Raw genomic sequence first — 16,669 nt, 5'->3', positions numbered from 1 at the left:
TTTAATCTGATTCACCGAACCAGTTGTTCCATGGATTGGGTGACCCCACCCACCCCACCCCTCCCAGGATTCTCCAGGCGGCCTGTTTTGGATGTCAGGTAAGTGCAGGGTGTGCACGGAGGCTCTGGGAGGGTGAAAAACAGGTCTACCAGAAGTACCAGAAATCCAGAAACGGACCCATTTCCGGCCTCCGGAGATTCTCCAGTGCCTGCGATAGGCCGTTTTCGCCCACTGGAGGCTCCAGGAAAGCCTCTAGAGCCTGGGAACCGCAAAAATATTGCAGCCTCCCCACCGTGGTGCAGGAGGCCTGGTAGGCCATGCCCCCATGGCCATGCTCACCCAGCAACTGGGCAGCAAACCAGTTGCTGAAATTTTTGAATCCCACTGTAATGTATCTTTAAAAGTTTTGGCGGGAAAATAGCACGTTGCTGATTGGTTGAAGCCCCCGGTTAAACTGTATATAAAGAGAGGTTTTTCCCAGCGCTGGCTGCTGGGTTCACCATATAGTAAAGAGCTGTTGTCACTATCCTGGTCTCCTGCCTCGTTATTGCCCGAATCTAACATTGGCGACGAAGGTGGGATCTCGAGGCTAAGAGCGCCAGGAAAAGAGCTGAACTCACCAGGAAGACGCGAACCCAGCAAAACAAGGGCGGAAAGCAGCGATGTCCGGCTACACACCGCCAGCGCCATTCAACCCAGCTAAGGAAAAATGGGGGTCATACATGGCTCGCTTCGAGTGTTTCCTCGAGGCGAACGAACTTCAAGGAGTTTCAGACAACAGGAAACGAGCCTATTTCCTGAGCCACTGCGGTCCAGAAGTTTTCGACACCGCAGAATCCCTGGCTGAGCCAATGCCGGTACAGTCGGTACCGTGGCAAACTCTGCAGACTTTACTAAAAGCCCATTTTGCACCAATGCCATCCAAGTATGTGCAAAGGTTCGAATTCGGGGAGCGCAGACAGCAAGAAGGCGAGTCCATCAGCGCATACATGGCCGCCCTGAGGAAAGCCTCAAAACATTGCGAGTACCGAGACTTGGACGAGGCATTGCTGGAGCAACTCATCCGCGGGGTCAGGGACATCCGTTTGCGGAGGCGGCTGCTGTCTAAAAGCAACCTAACGCTGGCAAACGCCTTGGACGAAGCCAGGGCTCACGAGATGTCTACCCAAGCGGCGGAAACCCTACAAAAGCAGGTCGCACCAACGGCTGGTGCGAAATCAACCCCGGTCCACAATGAAGAGGTCCAGGCCGAATCGGACGGTGAGGAGGAGGAAGGAGTCTTCCACACCGGGAGGCCGGAGAAAGACGACCGGGGCGACTGCGCGAGTTGCGGAGGGCAACACCAACGACAACAATGCAGATTTAAAGATGCAACTTGTCGGCGATGCGAAGGAAGGGGCACCTAGCACAGGTCTGTCGAGCTCCCCAACCTTCCCGCCAAAAATTCAAACCGCCAATCAGAGCGCGGGGACGCGGCGGCCCGCGAGTGGTCAGTTTAAAAAGGCGAAGTTGAATCAGACTGTCGTGAGAGTGGGTCACGCATCAACTAGCCTAGAAAAAATCTTTACAAAGGCAAAGATTGAGGGGTGCCGTGCCGATTGGAGGTGGACACGGCTCATCGATCACGATCATGTCCTGGGACACTCGTGAGAGCCTTACCCGCCATCGCAAAGCGCAAACTGCAACCACAGAAATTAAAGGTACAAGACTACCAGGGAATCGCATCCCGTCCGAGGGTAACGTCCGTCCACGTCAGTATGGACAATACAAGAAAACTCTGCCCATCACCATCATCGATGGGACCCTGCCAAGCTTGTTGGGACTGGACTGGTTCCGAGCATTGGGCATGGGAGTGACTGGAATCTTCAGAAACGAAGTCGACCTCAAAGACGCACTCGTGAAAGAATTTGGGGACGTTTTCAGAGACTGCCTGGGCAAGTACACGGGACCCCTATCTCCTTTAACTTAGACCCCAAGTTGCCCCTATCCGTCTAAAGGCTAGGAGGGTCCCGTTAGCCCTAAAGCCCAGGATTGACCGGGAACTGGACAAGCTAGTAAACCAGGAATTCTAGTGCCAGTTGACCATGCTAAGTGGGAGACCCCTATAGTCACCCCAGTCAAACCGGACGGGTCGGTCCGGATTTGCGCTGACTACAAGGCAACGCTTAACAAAGCGTTGCAAAAGAGTGCTTACCCCGTCCCGGTGGTACAGCACTTACTGCACTCAATGGGACAAGGGCAAGTTTTTGCCAAACTAGACTTGGCCCAAGCCTATCAACAGCTGCCCGTAGATAGCAGCACAGCCGAAGCGCAGACAATTGTGACTCACAGAGGGGCTTTTAAGTGTACCCGATTACAGTTTGGGGTTAGTGTGGCTCCAGGGTTATTTCAGAACCTGATGGAGCGGCTATTGCAGGGCCTCCCAGGGGTGGTACCATACTTTGACGATGTACTGGTATCCGCTGAAAATCTAGAGGAATTAGGGGTAAGGCTGCGAAAAGTTTTGGGCATTTTCCGGTCTGCGGTCTCACAGTTAAACTGAACAAATGCCAGATCGGGGTTGAGTCTGTGGAATTCCTGGGCTACCGGATAGACAGGAAGGATTCACCCCAGTGAGAGCAAGGTACGGGCCATCAGGAAGGCCCCGGTTCCAAAAACCAAAACGGAGTTACAGGCATTCTTAGGTCTGGTCAACTTCTACGCAGTATTCTTAAGGAATAAGGCAACAGTAGCCGAGCCGCTGCATAAATTACTAGCAAAGTCGGCTGCATGGTCTTGGGGAAAGGCGGAAGCTAGGGCATTCGAAGGGGTAAAGAATCTCCTAACGAGTGATAGCCTCCTTATCCAATACAATGGCACGCTGCCATTAGTGTTAAGCTGCGATGCATCTCCCTATGGGGTGGGGGCTGTGCTCAGCCACAGGTTACCAAATGGCACAGAAGCCCCTATTGCATACTACTCCCGAACCATGTCATCAACTGAAAGGAATTATAGCCAGCTTGATAAGGAAGCCTTGGCTATAGTCTCAGGAGTAAAGAAATTCCATGAGTATGTATTTGGTCGTGATTTTGAAATCATCACGGACCATAGACCTTTGCTAGGTCTGCTGGCAGGCGACCGCCCAACGCCCGTGGCACTTTCGCCAAGACTGACCCGATGGACTATTTTCCTGGCAGCGTATTCTTACAAATTACTACACCGGCCAGGAAAGGAATTGGGGCATGCAGACGCCCTGAGCAGATGCCGGTTACCAGAGACTATCGAAGACCCCACCCCGGGGATACCAGTTCTGCTAATTGACTCTTTGGACTCTGGCCCAGTCACATCCAAAGAGGTGGCTCGGGCTTCGTATAAGGACATTACAATAAGAACTGTAATTGGTTGGGTACAAAGAGGTTGGCCCGCTGCGCCGGGCGAGCATTTTAAAGAGTTTGTAAAAAAACGTGGGGAACTCTCGGCTCAAGGGGGGTGCCTGCTATGGGGGGATCGAGTGGTGATCCCGGAGAAATTGAGGAAAAAGGTATTGGATCTCCTTCACGAAGGTCACCCAGGGATCGTGAGAATGAAGGGTCTAGCGAGAAGCTATGTGTGGTGGCCCTTAATGGACTCGGAAATTGCTGAAAGGGTAGGGAAATGCCAGGCCTGCCAGGAGTCCAGACCGCTACCCCCAACGGCCCCGATTCGGGAATGGGAGAGACCCCAGGGCCCCTGGTCTAGGATCCATATCGATTTTGCCGGCCCCTTCCACGGCCAAACCTTTCTGGTAGTAGTCGATGCCTACTCCAAATGGCTGGAAATCATTCTCATGAGATCCATGACAGCCGAGGCCGTGATTTCAGTCCTACGGCACCTATTTGTAACCCACGGGTTGCCCGACACTTTAGTCTCCGATAACGGCCCGCAATTCACGGCAACCCAGTTTGAGGGGTACTTGGCAGAGGAGGGCATCCGACATGTCCTCTCGGCACCTTTCCACCCTGCGACGAACGGCCTTGCAGAACGTTTCGTTCGGAGCGCAAAAGAAGCATTGTCCAGAATCAGGCCAGGCGATTGGCAAACAAAAATTGATACATATCTAGCAGTCCAACACAGAACCCCCTGTGTAACAACTGGCCGCAGCCCGGCCGAGCTATTAATGGGTCGGAAGCTTAGGTGCCCACTAGACCGTTTAAACCCAAACTACACACCAGACGGTTACAAAGGGGCACACGGTAAAACAAGAGAGATGGCAATAGGCGACCTAGTGTGGGCACACAACTACAGCGAGGGCCCGACCTGGTTAGCAGGAAAAGTCCTAGAAATAACAGGGCCAAAATCATATCTAGTAGAGATAGAGGATGGCAGGGTATGGAAACGCCACATAGATCAAATAAGGAAACGCATAACTGATAACACAGACCCTGACTATTCAATGTATGAATACACAGCTGACTCAAACCCGGAGCAAACGCGGGACTTATCTGAGTTCCAAGAAGTCCAGCGACGCCAACCGGTTCCTCCTGAAAACAGCAGGGACGACTCTGCCAATAATCCAGGGCCGGATGGCCTAGAGGAGGAGCTGAGAGGAACGAACAGTCCCTCCGGTCAGCTCGACTCACTCCCAGAGAATGCATTGCGCAGGTCCGAAAGAGTCAGGAGACGCCCAGTCTACTTGCGTGACTACGTTGACAAATAAGATGTTAATTTCATGTAAATAGTGGTAAAGTGTTTTCTGGGAGGGAAGGAGTGTAATGTATCTTTAAAAGTTTTGGCGGGAAAATAGCACGTTGCTGATTGGTTGAAGCCCCCGGTTAAACTGTATATAAAGAGAGGTTTTTCCCAGCGCTGGCTGCTGGGTTCACCATATAGTAAAGAGCTGTTGTCACTATCCTGGTCTCCTGCCTCGTTATTGCCCGAATCTAACACCCACCTCTGGACATAGCATATTAAAGAGACTTTATACTGCATGCCTGGTATATAACCTGCTTGGTATGTTAGATTTGTTGTGGGATATATGTCAGGAGAATAAGCCACAACAGCAGCAGCAAAGTATCCAGAGAGATACCCAATTCCTTTGTTGTTTCCACAGAGAGGCTCAGAATATCCAGAACTATAAAACAGGATTCATGATTTCAGGAACAAATGCTTTTTTACAGGGTCCCCTGCCTGGATATCGCTCTCTCACTTTCAAGGCCTAAACTGGGAGAGAGCCAAGCCCAAGCAGGAGCCACTGCCATCTAAACCCTGCTGTGGGAACAAAGATCTCCTGCTTGAACCTTGCTTTCTCCTTCTCTGAAGAGCTAATGCTTGAATGGCATTCTATTGAACAGCTTGCTACTGTTTTTGCTGTTCCACAGCCCAGCTCCAAAAACCCTAAATCAGTTCCATCCCTCTGGCATCTGTAATTATAGCAAGCAAGGCTGGCCCACTTTTCATTTACTGTGCAGTAAGGGCTAGTACATTATTTACAGACTGAGATTCCTAAGTAATTTACTGTATAATTTGATAGAGAATTTTCATTATTGCTTGCATTAAATTGCAAGGAGTCCTGGTGGCGCAGTGGTTAGAATGCCGTGTTGCAGGCCAACTCTGCCCATAGCCTGTAGTTTGATCCTGCTGACTGCGAATTGCCAGCATTTCGGCAGTTCGAGTCTCACCACCTCAGGGTTGATTCATCTTTCCATCCTTCTGAGCTCAATAAAACGAGGACTCAGATTGTTGGGGATAATAGGCTCATATTCTAATAATTGTTGCAAGTAATAAAGCAATGACCTGCGCTAATGGATATACACTGACCTGTGAGCCAGAGATAGCTTAAACCAGTAAAGAGGGGCCTTGGTTTACATCTGTAACTGAGCCTGGAAATATGACTGTAATTCCATCAGTTGTGGCAGTCATTAAGGGGGTCACCATGTAACTGCACCCAGCTTTATTGCCTTTCTTGCAGTAGTCATTAAGCAAATGCCACGATCGTTAAACAGACCTGTTTTAGCCAATGGGCTTTTTTTTTCCTGCAGAAAACCAGAAGTAAAAATTGGTTTTCAAAAAAAAAAAAAGGGGGGGGGGGCCCAAATCACAATCACATGAAAATGGGTCATTGCAAACGGATGAAAATGTGGACCAGTTGCCAAGCACCCAAAATGTGTTTAAATGACCATGAGGGGAGGCCGCTGTCAGAACTTTGAAACTGGGCCATAAGTAGCTCTGGGGAGGTTCATCCCAACTTTGAACTGTCACTAAGCGACGGCTCATAAGTTGAGCACTACCGATAACATGAGCGTTCTTACCTTCCTGAATGCAGCTGGCTAGCCAAGAGATTACCCAGGAAGCTGGACTGAGCGAGAGAGGCCTGGCTGGACTCTTTTTATTATTATTATTATTATTTATTGGATTTATAAACCGCCCTTCTCCCGAAGGACTCAGGGCGGTGTACAGCCAGGATAAAAAAGAACAATATACAGTTAAAATACAATTAAAAAACTTATTATACAGTATGGCCGAAATAATTAAGAATTAAGAATCTAAAAACCCCAATTAAAACCAGAGAAAAAATTTAAAATTTAAAATTAAACAATTTAAGAAAGCCCCGCACGAACAAACAAATATGTTTTCAGTTCTTTGTAGGTTCATAATATCTCTTCCAACTTTATTTTTTTAAGTGCAAAGGAATTGTTACCTTTATTGAAATGGGCTGCAAGGCAAGGGTGAAATGCTTCTGGTTCGGACCGAATCGTGTGATCTGGTAGCGATGGGGGCGGGTAGTTCAGAGAATCCCTGCCCACCCACCCCTGCCCATGCCCACCCAATCCCCTGGTCCCCACTTGCCTACTTGGTGCTTCTTTCGGGCTTGCTCCTGCCTTGCTTTGCTTCGGCTGCTGCAATCAGTTGCATCAGCTAGCAACTGAATCTGCCTGCCTGCAATCCATCTCATTGGTGAGCAACTCAATCTGCTTGCCTTGTCCCTTGGGTAAGTAACTGGGGGGGAGCTTTAAAAAAATAGTTAATTGGGGTTTTTTTAAGAGTTTTTTTTTAGACATAGCAATTAACTTTAAATTGCTACATCTAAATTTAAAAGGAAGTTTTAAATTTAACTGCTTTTATCTAAAAATATAAATAAAATAAAATAATAAAATATTTCTGCAGCTTTCTGAGATTTCTGTAAGTGTTTCACTCTAACTACACAAACACACAAAATCTCACAAAGCTGTATATGGCATTTTTTGTGTGTGTGTGAGTCAGTTGTGTTGTGTTGTGTTGTATATGTGTGTAAAGTGTGAAAGTTGGTTTTTGAGCTTTTTGTGGCTGTGTGAGGTTTCTGATTGTTGCAGGGGCCATTTTGGGTGAAGTGCAGCTGCTTTTACATTGTGTGTGAATCAGTTGTGTTGTATTGTGTTGTGTTCTGTGTGTGTGTAAAGTGCGAAAGTTGGTTTTTGGTACCTCTTATTGTTTTATATATTTTGTTTAATATTTTTATTATTTATTGTTATTGACCACGCCCACCCAGTCATCTGACCACCAAACCATGCCCACCAATTAAGCCACGCCCACAGAAAATTGCTGTATTAATATCAAGATTTCCCCATTTGTAGAATATGGGCCCTGCTACAGCTATCACTCAATCATGAATAACACCCTTGCAGCAGGGGTGAAATCTAAAAATTCTAGTAGTTCAAGTAGGGAAAATTTTTAGATTTCACCCCTGCTGCAAGGGTGTTATTCATGATTGAGTGATAGCTGTAGCAGGGCCCATATTCTACAAATGGGGAAATCTTGATATTAATACAGCAATTTTCTCTGTATACAACAATGGAATACTGTTCAAGCAATATAATTATTCCTGGCAGCATTTTAACCCTGAAAAATGGGTCATCACAGCTAAAATGAGAACTAATTTAAATCGGAGACAGAATTAAAGTCGAATAGGCAAGCATGTTTTTTCACAGAGAACCAGCAGATGGCACCAATGCTTATGTGGTGATTTTTTTTTCTAACTGGAGAATAAAGGCAGTTCAGATGGAGAAAGACCTATAAAAAAGGCCCTGCCTGTTTATTATTATTATTACGGTATTGTTGTTGTTGTTTTGTACTTTTTAATTTGTTTATGATATAAAATATAAAAAATACAAAAACAAATAGCAGAAAAAATAGGGAAGGGAAGAGTGCAGAAAAGAAGAGAAAAAAGATAGAAAAGGCATTGACAGTATGGACAAGGGTAAGAGATTTTCCTCATGGAGCTAGAGTTTAATGACATCAATTTGCATCTTTGCTTTATGTTAAAGGTCATATATAGGTAGTCCTTGACTAACAATTGTTTATTTAATGACAGTTCAAAGCTATGATGGCCTTGGGGGAAAAAATAACTTACAACCCACCCAGAGGTGGGTTTCAGCAGGTTCTGACCAGTTCTAGAGAACCGGTAGTAGAAATTTTGAGTAGTTCCGAGAACCAGTAGTAAAAATTCTGGCTGGCCCCGTCCCCATCTATTCTCTGCCTCCCAAGTCCCAGCTGATCGGGAGGAAATGGGGATTTTCCCTGGAGTGGGGCAGGAATGGAGATTTTACAGTAACCTTCCCCTGGAGTGGGGCAGGAATGGAGATTTTACAGTAACCTTCCCTTGGAGTGGGTGGGAATGGAGATTTTACAATATCTTTTCCCTGCCATGCCCACCAAGCCACACCCACCAAGCCATTCTACACCCACCAAGCCACACCCACAGAATCGGTATGAAAAAAATTTGAAACCCACCACTGAACCCAGTTAGACAACTGGTTCACATTTACAACAGTTAGAGCAAATTGCAGTTATGTGTGACTTTCCCAGCCAGCTTCCGACAAGCAAAGTCAACTTAGCAACCACATAATTGACTTAATACAGGTAGTCCTCGATTTACAACAGTTCTCTTAGTGACCGTTTGAAGTTACAACAGCACTAAAAAAGTAACTTATGACCATTTTTCACACTTAATTCAGATGTTTGGCAACAGGCTCATATTTATGACAGCTGCGGTGTCCAGGGGGTCATGCGATCAACTTTTGTGACCTGACAAGCAAAGACAATGAGGAAGCCAGATTCACTTAAAAACCATGTTACTAATTTAACAACTGCAGGATTCACTTAACAAATGTAGCAAGGAAGGCGGTAAAATGGGGGGAAATTGCTTAACAAATTTCTCACTTAGCAACATAAATTTTGGGGCTCAACTGTGGTCATAAGTCAAGGACTACCTGTAATTATCTGACAGAACAGTAACCACTGATTTGTTTAACAACTGTGGTAATTTGTTTAACAACCACAGTAAAAATGGTCGTAAAAATCAGATCTGGTCAGGTGGTGGCTTGTTTAATGACTACATTGCTTAGCAACTGAAACAACAACCTTGGAGTTGTAAGCCGAGGACTACCTGCATGTTATCTTCATTGATCCTGTGCCTACCATATTTAAAACTTCAACCACAACTTCCACCTTTACTAAGGCATAGCACAGATACTGTATTGTACTGAATCTTCCTTTCAAACCAGTTTAAATTAATCAGTTTAAAAAACCAACTCACAGTTTAAAAGGACTTTAATTTGAATCTAATGCGCAGGGAGTGGTGCAGTGGCCTAGAGATGGAGCTCTCATCTCACAATCAGGAGGCTGTGAGTTCGATCCTAGGTAGCAGCAGATATTTCTCTCTCTGGGCACAATGAGGTAAATATCAGCTGCAAACTCTGCATTGGTGGCAGGAAGGGCATCCAGCCGGTAAACAGTCAGCTCCATTCAGTTGCCCCGACTCCACCCTGATGCAAGGGATTATGAATTCATTAAAAGACCAAAAAGAAAAAAATGTGCGGTGAATTGCAATCCCACATCGCTCACCCAGACTGCCCTTTGGAATTCTCCAATGTCATTAAAAAAAAATCAACACCATTTTCCATTGATAGAGAATGGCTTTTAAAATATTCCAAGTACTGTATCTCAGCAATCTGTATCTGAGAACAATTGCTGTAATTTTTACAGCCAAACTGTAAATGGCAAGGTGGAGGATGAAAGATCATATTTTATCTATTGCCTCTGGGCAATGGTGCAGCTGAAATAAGATCTGATTTGATATCCACAATCAAATGAAACTACCTTTAAAAAAGTAGAATTTCCTTTCTTTCTCTGAGAAGGTTGTAGCATCAATGGCAGAAGGAAGACCTGGCCATCTGGCTTGGAGAAGGTATGGACCAGCAGCGGATTCTCCTTTGGGTACAATCCAGTAATACTTGCCTTTAAAGATGTACAGATTCTCTTCCATATCTACATAAAATAAAATGTAAATGCCTTGAATATTTTAATCAAACACATAATAATGCCTGATCTGTTGATCGATACAAATGTGCATTGATTGGAATTCTGCCATATTTTATTATTATTTTTATTTAAATGTACAACTTACCATATCTCCCCAGAAAAGCATTCAAGGTAACAATAACATAATAATAAAGACACAACTAAATTATAATTATAATGAAATCAAGATTATAACAAAATCTAATCAACATTGAACCGTAGCTGAAGAAATTCAGGTTTATATTCCCCCCACCCCAGCTGACTAGATCAGGGCTCTCCAACCTTAGCAACTTTAAGACCTGTGGACTTCAACTCCCGGAATTCTGGGAATTGAAGTCCAGAAGTCTTAAAGTTGCCAAGGTAGAAGATCCCTGGACTAGATAATAAGAGGTTTTCAATTTAAGTCCCCCCACCCTATTGTGAAGATAAAAAAACTGGTAAGGGACCCCTATGAGCTTCTGAGAGAAAAAAGATAAAAATAAATGTTTGAATAAATAAAATCCATGAACACTTTATTAAAGAACCATTGTTCCATAATAACCATGTTAGTAGTTCAATAGTACAGTATTAAGAGTATTGCAGCCCTTTCACCTGGAAAAACTATAAAACAGCTCAGGAGAAGTGTAAAAATCACTTTAAAAAAAAACACGTGGGCTTTTATGTTGCTCCATTCAGGGGTGAGATTCAAACATTTTTACTACCGATTCTGTGGGTGTGGCTTGGTGGGCATGGCAGAGAAAGGATACTGTAAAGTCCCCATTCCCTCCCCACTCCAGGGGAAGGTTACTGCAAAATCCCAATTCCCTCCCCAATCCAGGGGAAGGTTACTGCAAAATCCCCATTTGGTCCTGATCAGCTGGGACTTGGAAGGCAGAGAAAAGATGGGGGCTGAGCCAGTCAGAGGTGGTCTTTACCGGTTCTCTGAACTACTCAAAATTTCTGCTACTGGTTCTCCAGAACTGGTCAGAACCTGCTGAATACCACCTCTGGCTCCATTCCTGTGGATTCTGAGAGGCTTATAAAACACCAAAAATGCTAACTGTATCTAATCATGTAAAATGCTTCTAGCAATTTGCTGTGACAGAATCGCTCATAGGGACTTGCTAAGCTTCCCAAAATCCCCAAAGCTTTAACCAAAGCCTATCTACTGCTTGCAATTACTGCAGGTTCAAGTCCCACCAGGCCCAAGGTTGACTCAGCCTTCCATCCTTTATAAGGTAGGTAAAATGAGGACCCAGATTGTTGGGGGCAATAAGTTGACTTTGTATATAATATACAAATGGATGAAGACTATTGCTTAACATAGTGTAAGCCGCCCTGAGTCTTCGAAGGGATATAAAGGGCGGGATATAAATGCAAATAAAAAAAAAATTCCTAAGAGGTCTATAAGGGGCGTGCATAAGAGCACCAGCGTGCCTACTGTTCCTGTCCTAATGTTCCTTTGGTTGTATCCAATTCGTATGGTTATTTCATGCTTATACTTATATATATTGTTGTGTTTGACAAATAAATAAATAAAAATAAAAATAAATAAATAAGACTCCATATCTCCAAATTTTTCCTAAGAACTCAAATTTTTATAAAGTCCTTTAGAAAAGCAGAAATATTGGAGTAAGATTAGATTACAATTAGAAGAGATAACCAGACAACATATTAGGATGAAACTGGAAACATTTTTATTAGGAACACTCCCAGTGTCTTATGAAAAAAAATACAATATTTAATCATCCATATTATCATAGCAGCAAGAATAATATATGCACAGAATTGGAACAACAATAGCATACCGACCGAAGATAATTTGATTAGAAAGGTCTTAAAACGTGCAGAAATAGATAAACTTACAAAGGAGATACAAGAAAAAAAGGAAACAGAATATTATATAGTGTGGGAGAAATGGTACGAATAGCTAGAGAGAGATAAAAGGCAAGGAAAGATCAAATAAGGAAGATAGAGTAGAAATGTAACAACAAATAAGAGGAAACAGAAAAAATGTAGTTTGTAGAAATGAAATTGTGTATACTGTTATTTATATTTGTTTTCGTATATTTTTTTATTCGTTTTTTTATTTATTCGTAGGTTTTGTTAATTATATGTATATATGTAAATAAATTAATATTAGACTTGTATGTATAAAGGATACATTGAAATAAGAGAGAAAAAATGGACAAGTAAGAAATGTTTAACTGTTGCGAAATTGTTGGAAAGAAACTATTGTTTAAAGATTCTTTTTTGTTTTTTGAAAAATGTTTAATAAAAATTATTTTAAAAAAACAAAACCAGAAAGGTGGAAGAGGGGGGGTCAGATAAGCAGTCCCATATCTGGGGGATTATCACTGAAAAGCCCCTACTTCCCCAGAGTCCCTATAAGTGGCATATCTCGAAGAAGGAAACCTTCGTAAATTTTCTGTCTGGATCTCATGATCAGATTCCGTCTGCAAAAGGCAGAGCCATAAGTCCCAAGTTATACAGACCTCTGGCTTTAGATAACTTTCAACTTGAATTGCACCTGGAAGCTGACTGGTAACTAACACAGCTCCTGAAACAGTGATGTTACATGGACAAATTTCAGTGTCCCCATAACTACTTGGGCAATTGCATGCTGTACCAGCTGAAACATCAAAATAGCCTTCAAAGATAGGCCGTTGTAGAGCTAATTATAGTAGTCCAGCTGCAAGATGATGAGAGCATATGTGACTGTGCCCAAGTAGCCCTTGACTTATGACCAGTCACTTAGCGACTGATTGAAGTTATAATGGACCCACCAAAAGCTATTTACAACCAGGTTCCAAAGTTCCAATTGATGAGTCTCCCCTAGTGGTCACATGACTGTATTTTGGGCACTTGGCATCCAGTCTCCATTTACAGCCATTTGCAGTGTCCCATGATCATATAATTGTAATTGATGAAGTTTTAGCCCAAAATTGGCCTATGCGTCTGCTTTCTGCAAAAACTGCCCATAGCAAACAATGATCATGACATTTGTTTAACTATTGCTATAATTATTTTTCTTTTAATGGCCCTGTAATCCTTTGCATCAGCATGGAGTCAGGGTACTTGAATACAGCTGAGCGTTTACTGGTTGGATGCCCTTCCTGACACCTATGTGGAGTTCACAGCAGATCTCTCTAGAGAAACTGTGCTACATTACCCAAGTCCATTCATTCTTACCTACAGTTAAGGCATCAAAAAATGACATGCAGTAATGGAACCTGAAATTTGTCTCTTGATTCTGCTCCCTGTTTTCAAGGTACTGCTTCCCATCCTGGAAACGAGCAAATGATTTTCCCGGAAGCTGGACTATCGGACCTCGGGATGGTTTTCCTGTTCAAAAGAAAAAACAACCATCAGAAGCTCAAACCAAGATCTGTATGTATTGTTGATGTTAAATGAACAGAAGAGTTCAATCAGGGGTGAAATCTAGCAGGTTCTGACAGGTTCTGGAGAACAAGCAGCAGAAATTTTGAGCAGTTCGGAGAACCAGTAGCGGAAATTTTGAGTAGTTCAGAGAACTGGCAAATACCACCTCTGGCTGGCCCCAGAGTGGGGTGGGAATGGAGATTTTGCAATATCCTTCCCCCAGTAGGGTAGGAATGGAGATTTTGCAGTATCCTTCCCCTGGAGTGGAGTGAAAATGGAGATTTTGCAGTATCCTTCCCCTGCCACACCCACCAAGGCAGACCACACCCACCAAGCCACGCCCACAGAACTGTTAGTAAAAAAAATTGGATTTCACCGAGTTCAATCAACATCTTTATATAGCTACACAGCCTATATATGCTGAAGAATTTAGCTACCCATGTTTCCCCGAACATAAGACCAGGTCTTATATTAATTTTTGCTCCAAAAGATGCATTAGGGCTTATTCTGGGGGAAATACGGTACTAAATGCGTCCGTCTGGTTGCCGATCTTAACTGGGGCTTACTTTGGAGGTAGGGCTTAAATTACAAGCATCCTGAAAAAATCATGCTAGGGCTTATTTTCCAGTTGGATCATATTTTCAGGAAAACAGTGAAATCTTGCCTCTCATAAAAAACAACAACACCCTAATTCATCAGTTTAGCAATAGCAATAACACTTAGACTTATATACTTCTTCATAGTCCTTTACAGGCCTCTCTAAGCAGTTTACGAAGTCAGCATATTGCCTCCAAGAATCTGGATCCTTGTTTTACTGACCTCAGAAGGATGGAAGGCTGCGTCAACCTTCAGCTGGGTCTGAATCGAACTCCTGGCGATGAATAGTGAGTTACGCTGCAATACTGCATTATAACCACTGCGCCACCACAGCTCTTTGAACATATTACGAACATATTATGGAAATAGGCTTATTTGGATGACTTAAATAAAATATATTGACATTGATTTTCTTTTTCTGACTTAGGTTTGTTCTCTACTTTAAAGACCCTTCCAAAACGGAGACGACTTCCGGTGTCCAGAGGCAACGGTCGTCTGGAGGCTTCTCCTGCCTCCAGTGCCCGAATCCGGCCGCCGCCGAGGCCCCCAGGGGCCAGGTGTTCCGAAAAGGACACCTGCCGCACGGACGGCTCGCCAGGGGTCTCCCAGCCGACATACAGGACTGTGGGGACCGATGCTGGCGCGTCCTAGGCTCGGCGGGGCTCGGAGGCCACAGGCCACGGCCATTACTTTGGTCGTCGCCTGGGCCGCTGTGCCCGGTGACACCGGGGCTTTGGATTTATAACTGCAGCAGCCTGGTGGTGAACAGGGAACGGAGAAGAATTGAGGAATGGAGAAGGAAGGGATATCGGTAACGCGAGTGGAGTGCTCCGGAGTGCGGGGGTTTTTCCCCTGCGGCTGGAAGGAGCACGAGTCATTCTGGAGAGGAGAACTTAAAATAAGAAGATTACCGGTTTTGTGGAGCTCTGGAGAGAAGAGGTGATGGAGAAATTTAGGAGGGAGGGTTTGAGGCCCCTCCTCTGGGGAACAGTGGTGGCGTCCAGCTTCCGCCTTCACTATGAGAATTTTGATGGCATCACTTCCCTTCGGCTTCCTGGTTGACTAACTGTACACTGGACTCGTTGCTCCTGTGAGTGCCCCCTGGTGGATCCGGAGGAAATTACAAGGATACTGTGCTTGCCTGAGGATTTTGAATTTTTTTTTTAAATGGCAAAGGTCAGAGACCAACTGCTGGAGAGATGGAGAGAATTCTGGAAAAGTTATCTAATATGGACAAGAAACTGGATGATTTGCAAAGAGGCCAAATGGAAATAAGAGCAGAAATTGTGACTATCCAAAAGGATTTAAAGGATACTCAACAAGTCTCAGCAGAAAACAAGCAGAAAAGTGGAAGGTCTGGAGGGTGAGATGCGGGCAGTGCAGAAAAGAGAGGAGATGACAGGCAATGCTGTGCTTGGACTACAGATGGATAAAATGTCTTATTTCCTTAGGTTTCAAAATTTGGAAGAAGTGGACCAAGAAGATTTGAGAGATGTTGTGACTAAATTGTTGGGAGAATTTCTTGGGAGAGGTGTTGATTTCATGAATTGGGATGTGGATCGAGTTTATAGAGTTAATTCACAATATGCACGCACGCATGCAGTTCCCAGAGAGGTTCATGTCAAATTTGTGAGAAGAGAGAGAGAGAGAGAGAGAGAGAGAGAGAGAGAGAGGAATTCTGCATACAGGTGCAAAACTCATTTTGAAGTTTGCATAGATCCCATGTAGAGGAATCTCAGAAACTATGAGGCTCCTCAAACTTAGTATCAGAATCTCAAGTCTTCAGCCAGGTTGATTACCAATATTTATTTTATTTACAACATGTCTTAACAGTGTAGAGCAAAACCAGATTACAGGATCAAGGAAATGGTGTTTTCTACACATTTGAAAAACATCAGGAGCTGATTTCTGTCTTACCAGCTTTCTCTCTGCCCATCTTTAAGTCCAGGGCTCTTGGTCGGATTTTTATTTTTTTTTAATTGGAAGGGGAAAAATCTAAGTGATTCCTATGGGCAGAAAAGTGAAAAGCCATCAAGCCACCTTTCCCCTTAAAAGACCTGCTGGGATGATTGAAAGCCAGGAAGAAAAGGGGATTCTTAAAAAAATTGTTCTTCGGGGGAATACTTGCTGCAGGGCTTCAGCACTGAAAATGTTTTTAAAAATTAAGATAATTTCTGAGAAATAAAATGCTTCGTTGCCAGACAAAGATGAGGAGAGAGAGGAATTCTGCATACAGGTGCAAAACTCATTTTGAAGTTTGCATAGATCCCATGTAGAGGAATCTCAGAAACTATGAGGCTCCTCAAACTTAGTATCAGAATCTCAAGTCTTCAGCCAGGTTGATTACCAATATTTATTTTATTTACAACATGTCTTAACAGTGTAGAGCAAAACCAGATTACAGGATCAAGGAAATGGT

The 16,669-nt window shown here is 44.0% G+C and overlaps 1 protein-coding gene across 1 annotated transcript in view; it reads right to left on the bottom strand.

Annotated features, from left to right (window-relative positions):
- Positions 1-16,669, bottom strand: part of MMP28 (matrix metallopeptidase 28) — a 45,877-nt gene that overhangs the window by 2,268 nt on the left and 26,940 nt on the right. Inside the window, exons 6-7 of the mRNA XM_058164448.1 lie at positions 13,465-13,617; positions 10,093-10,260 (exon numbers count right to left, since the gene is read on the bottom strand). Of these exons, the coding sequence (XP_058020431.1) occupies positions 10,093-10,260; positions 13,465-13,617 (321 nt within the window). The remainder of the gene's footprint in view (positions 1-10,092; positions 10,261-13,464; positions 13,618-16,669) is intronic.

The sequence above is a fragment of the Ahaetulla prasina genome, chromosome 1, assembly GCF_028640845.1.
Source record: "Ahaetulla prasina isolate Xishuangbanna chromosome 1, ASM2864084v1, whole genome shotgun sequence".
NCBI lineage: Eukaryota > Metazoa > Chordata > Lepidosauria > Squamata > Colubridae > Ahaetulla > Ahaetulla prasina.
This window is presented reverse-complemented; position numbering and strand designations above follow the sequence as displayed.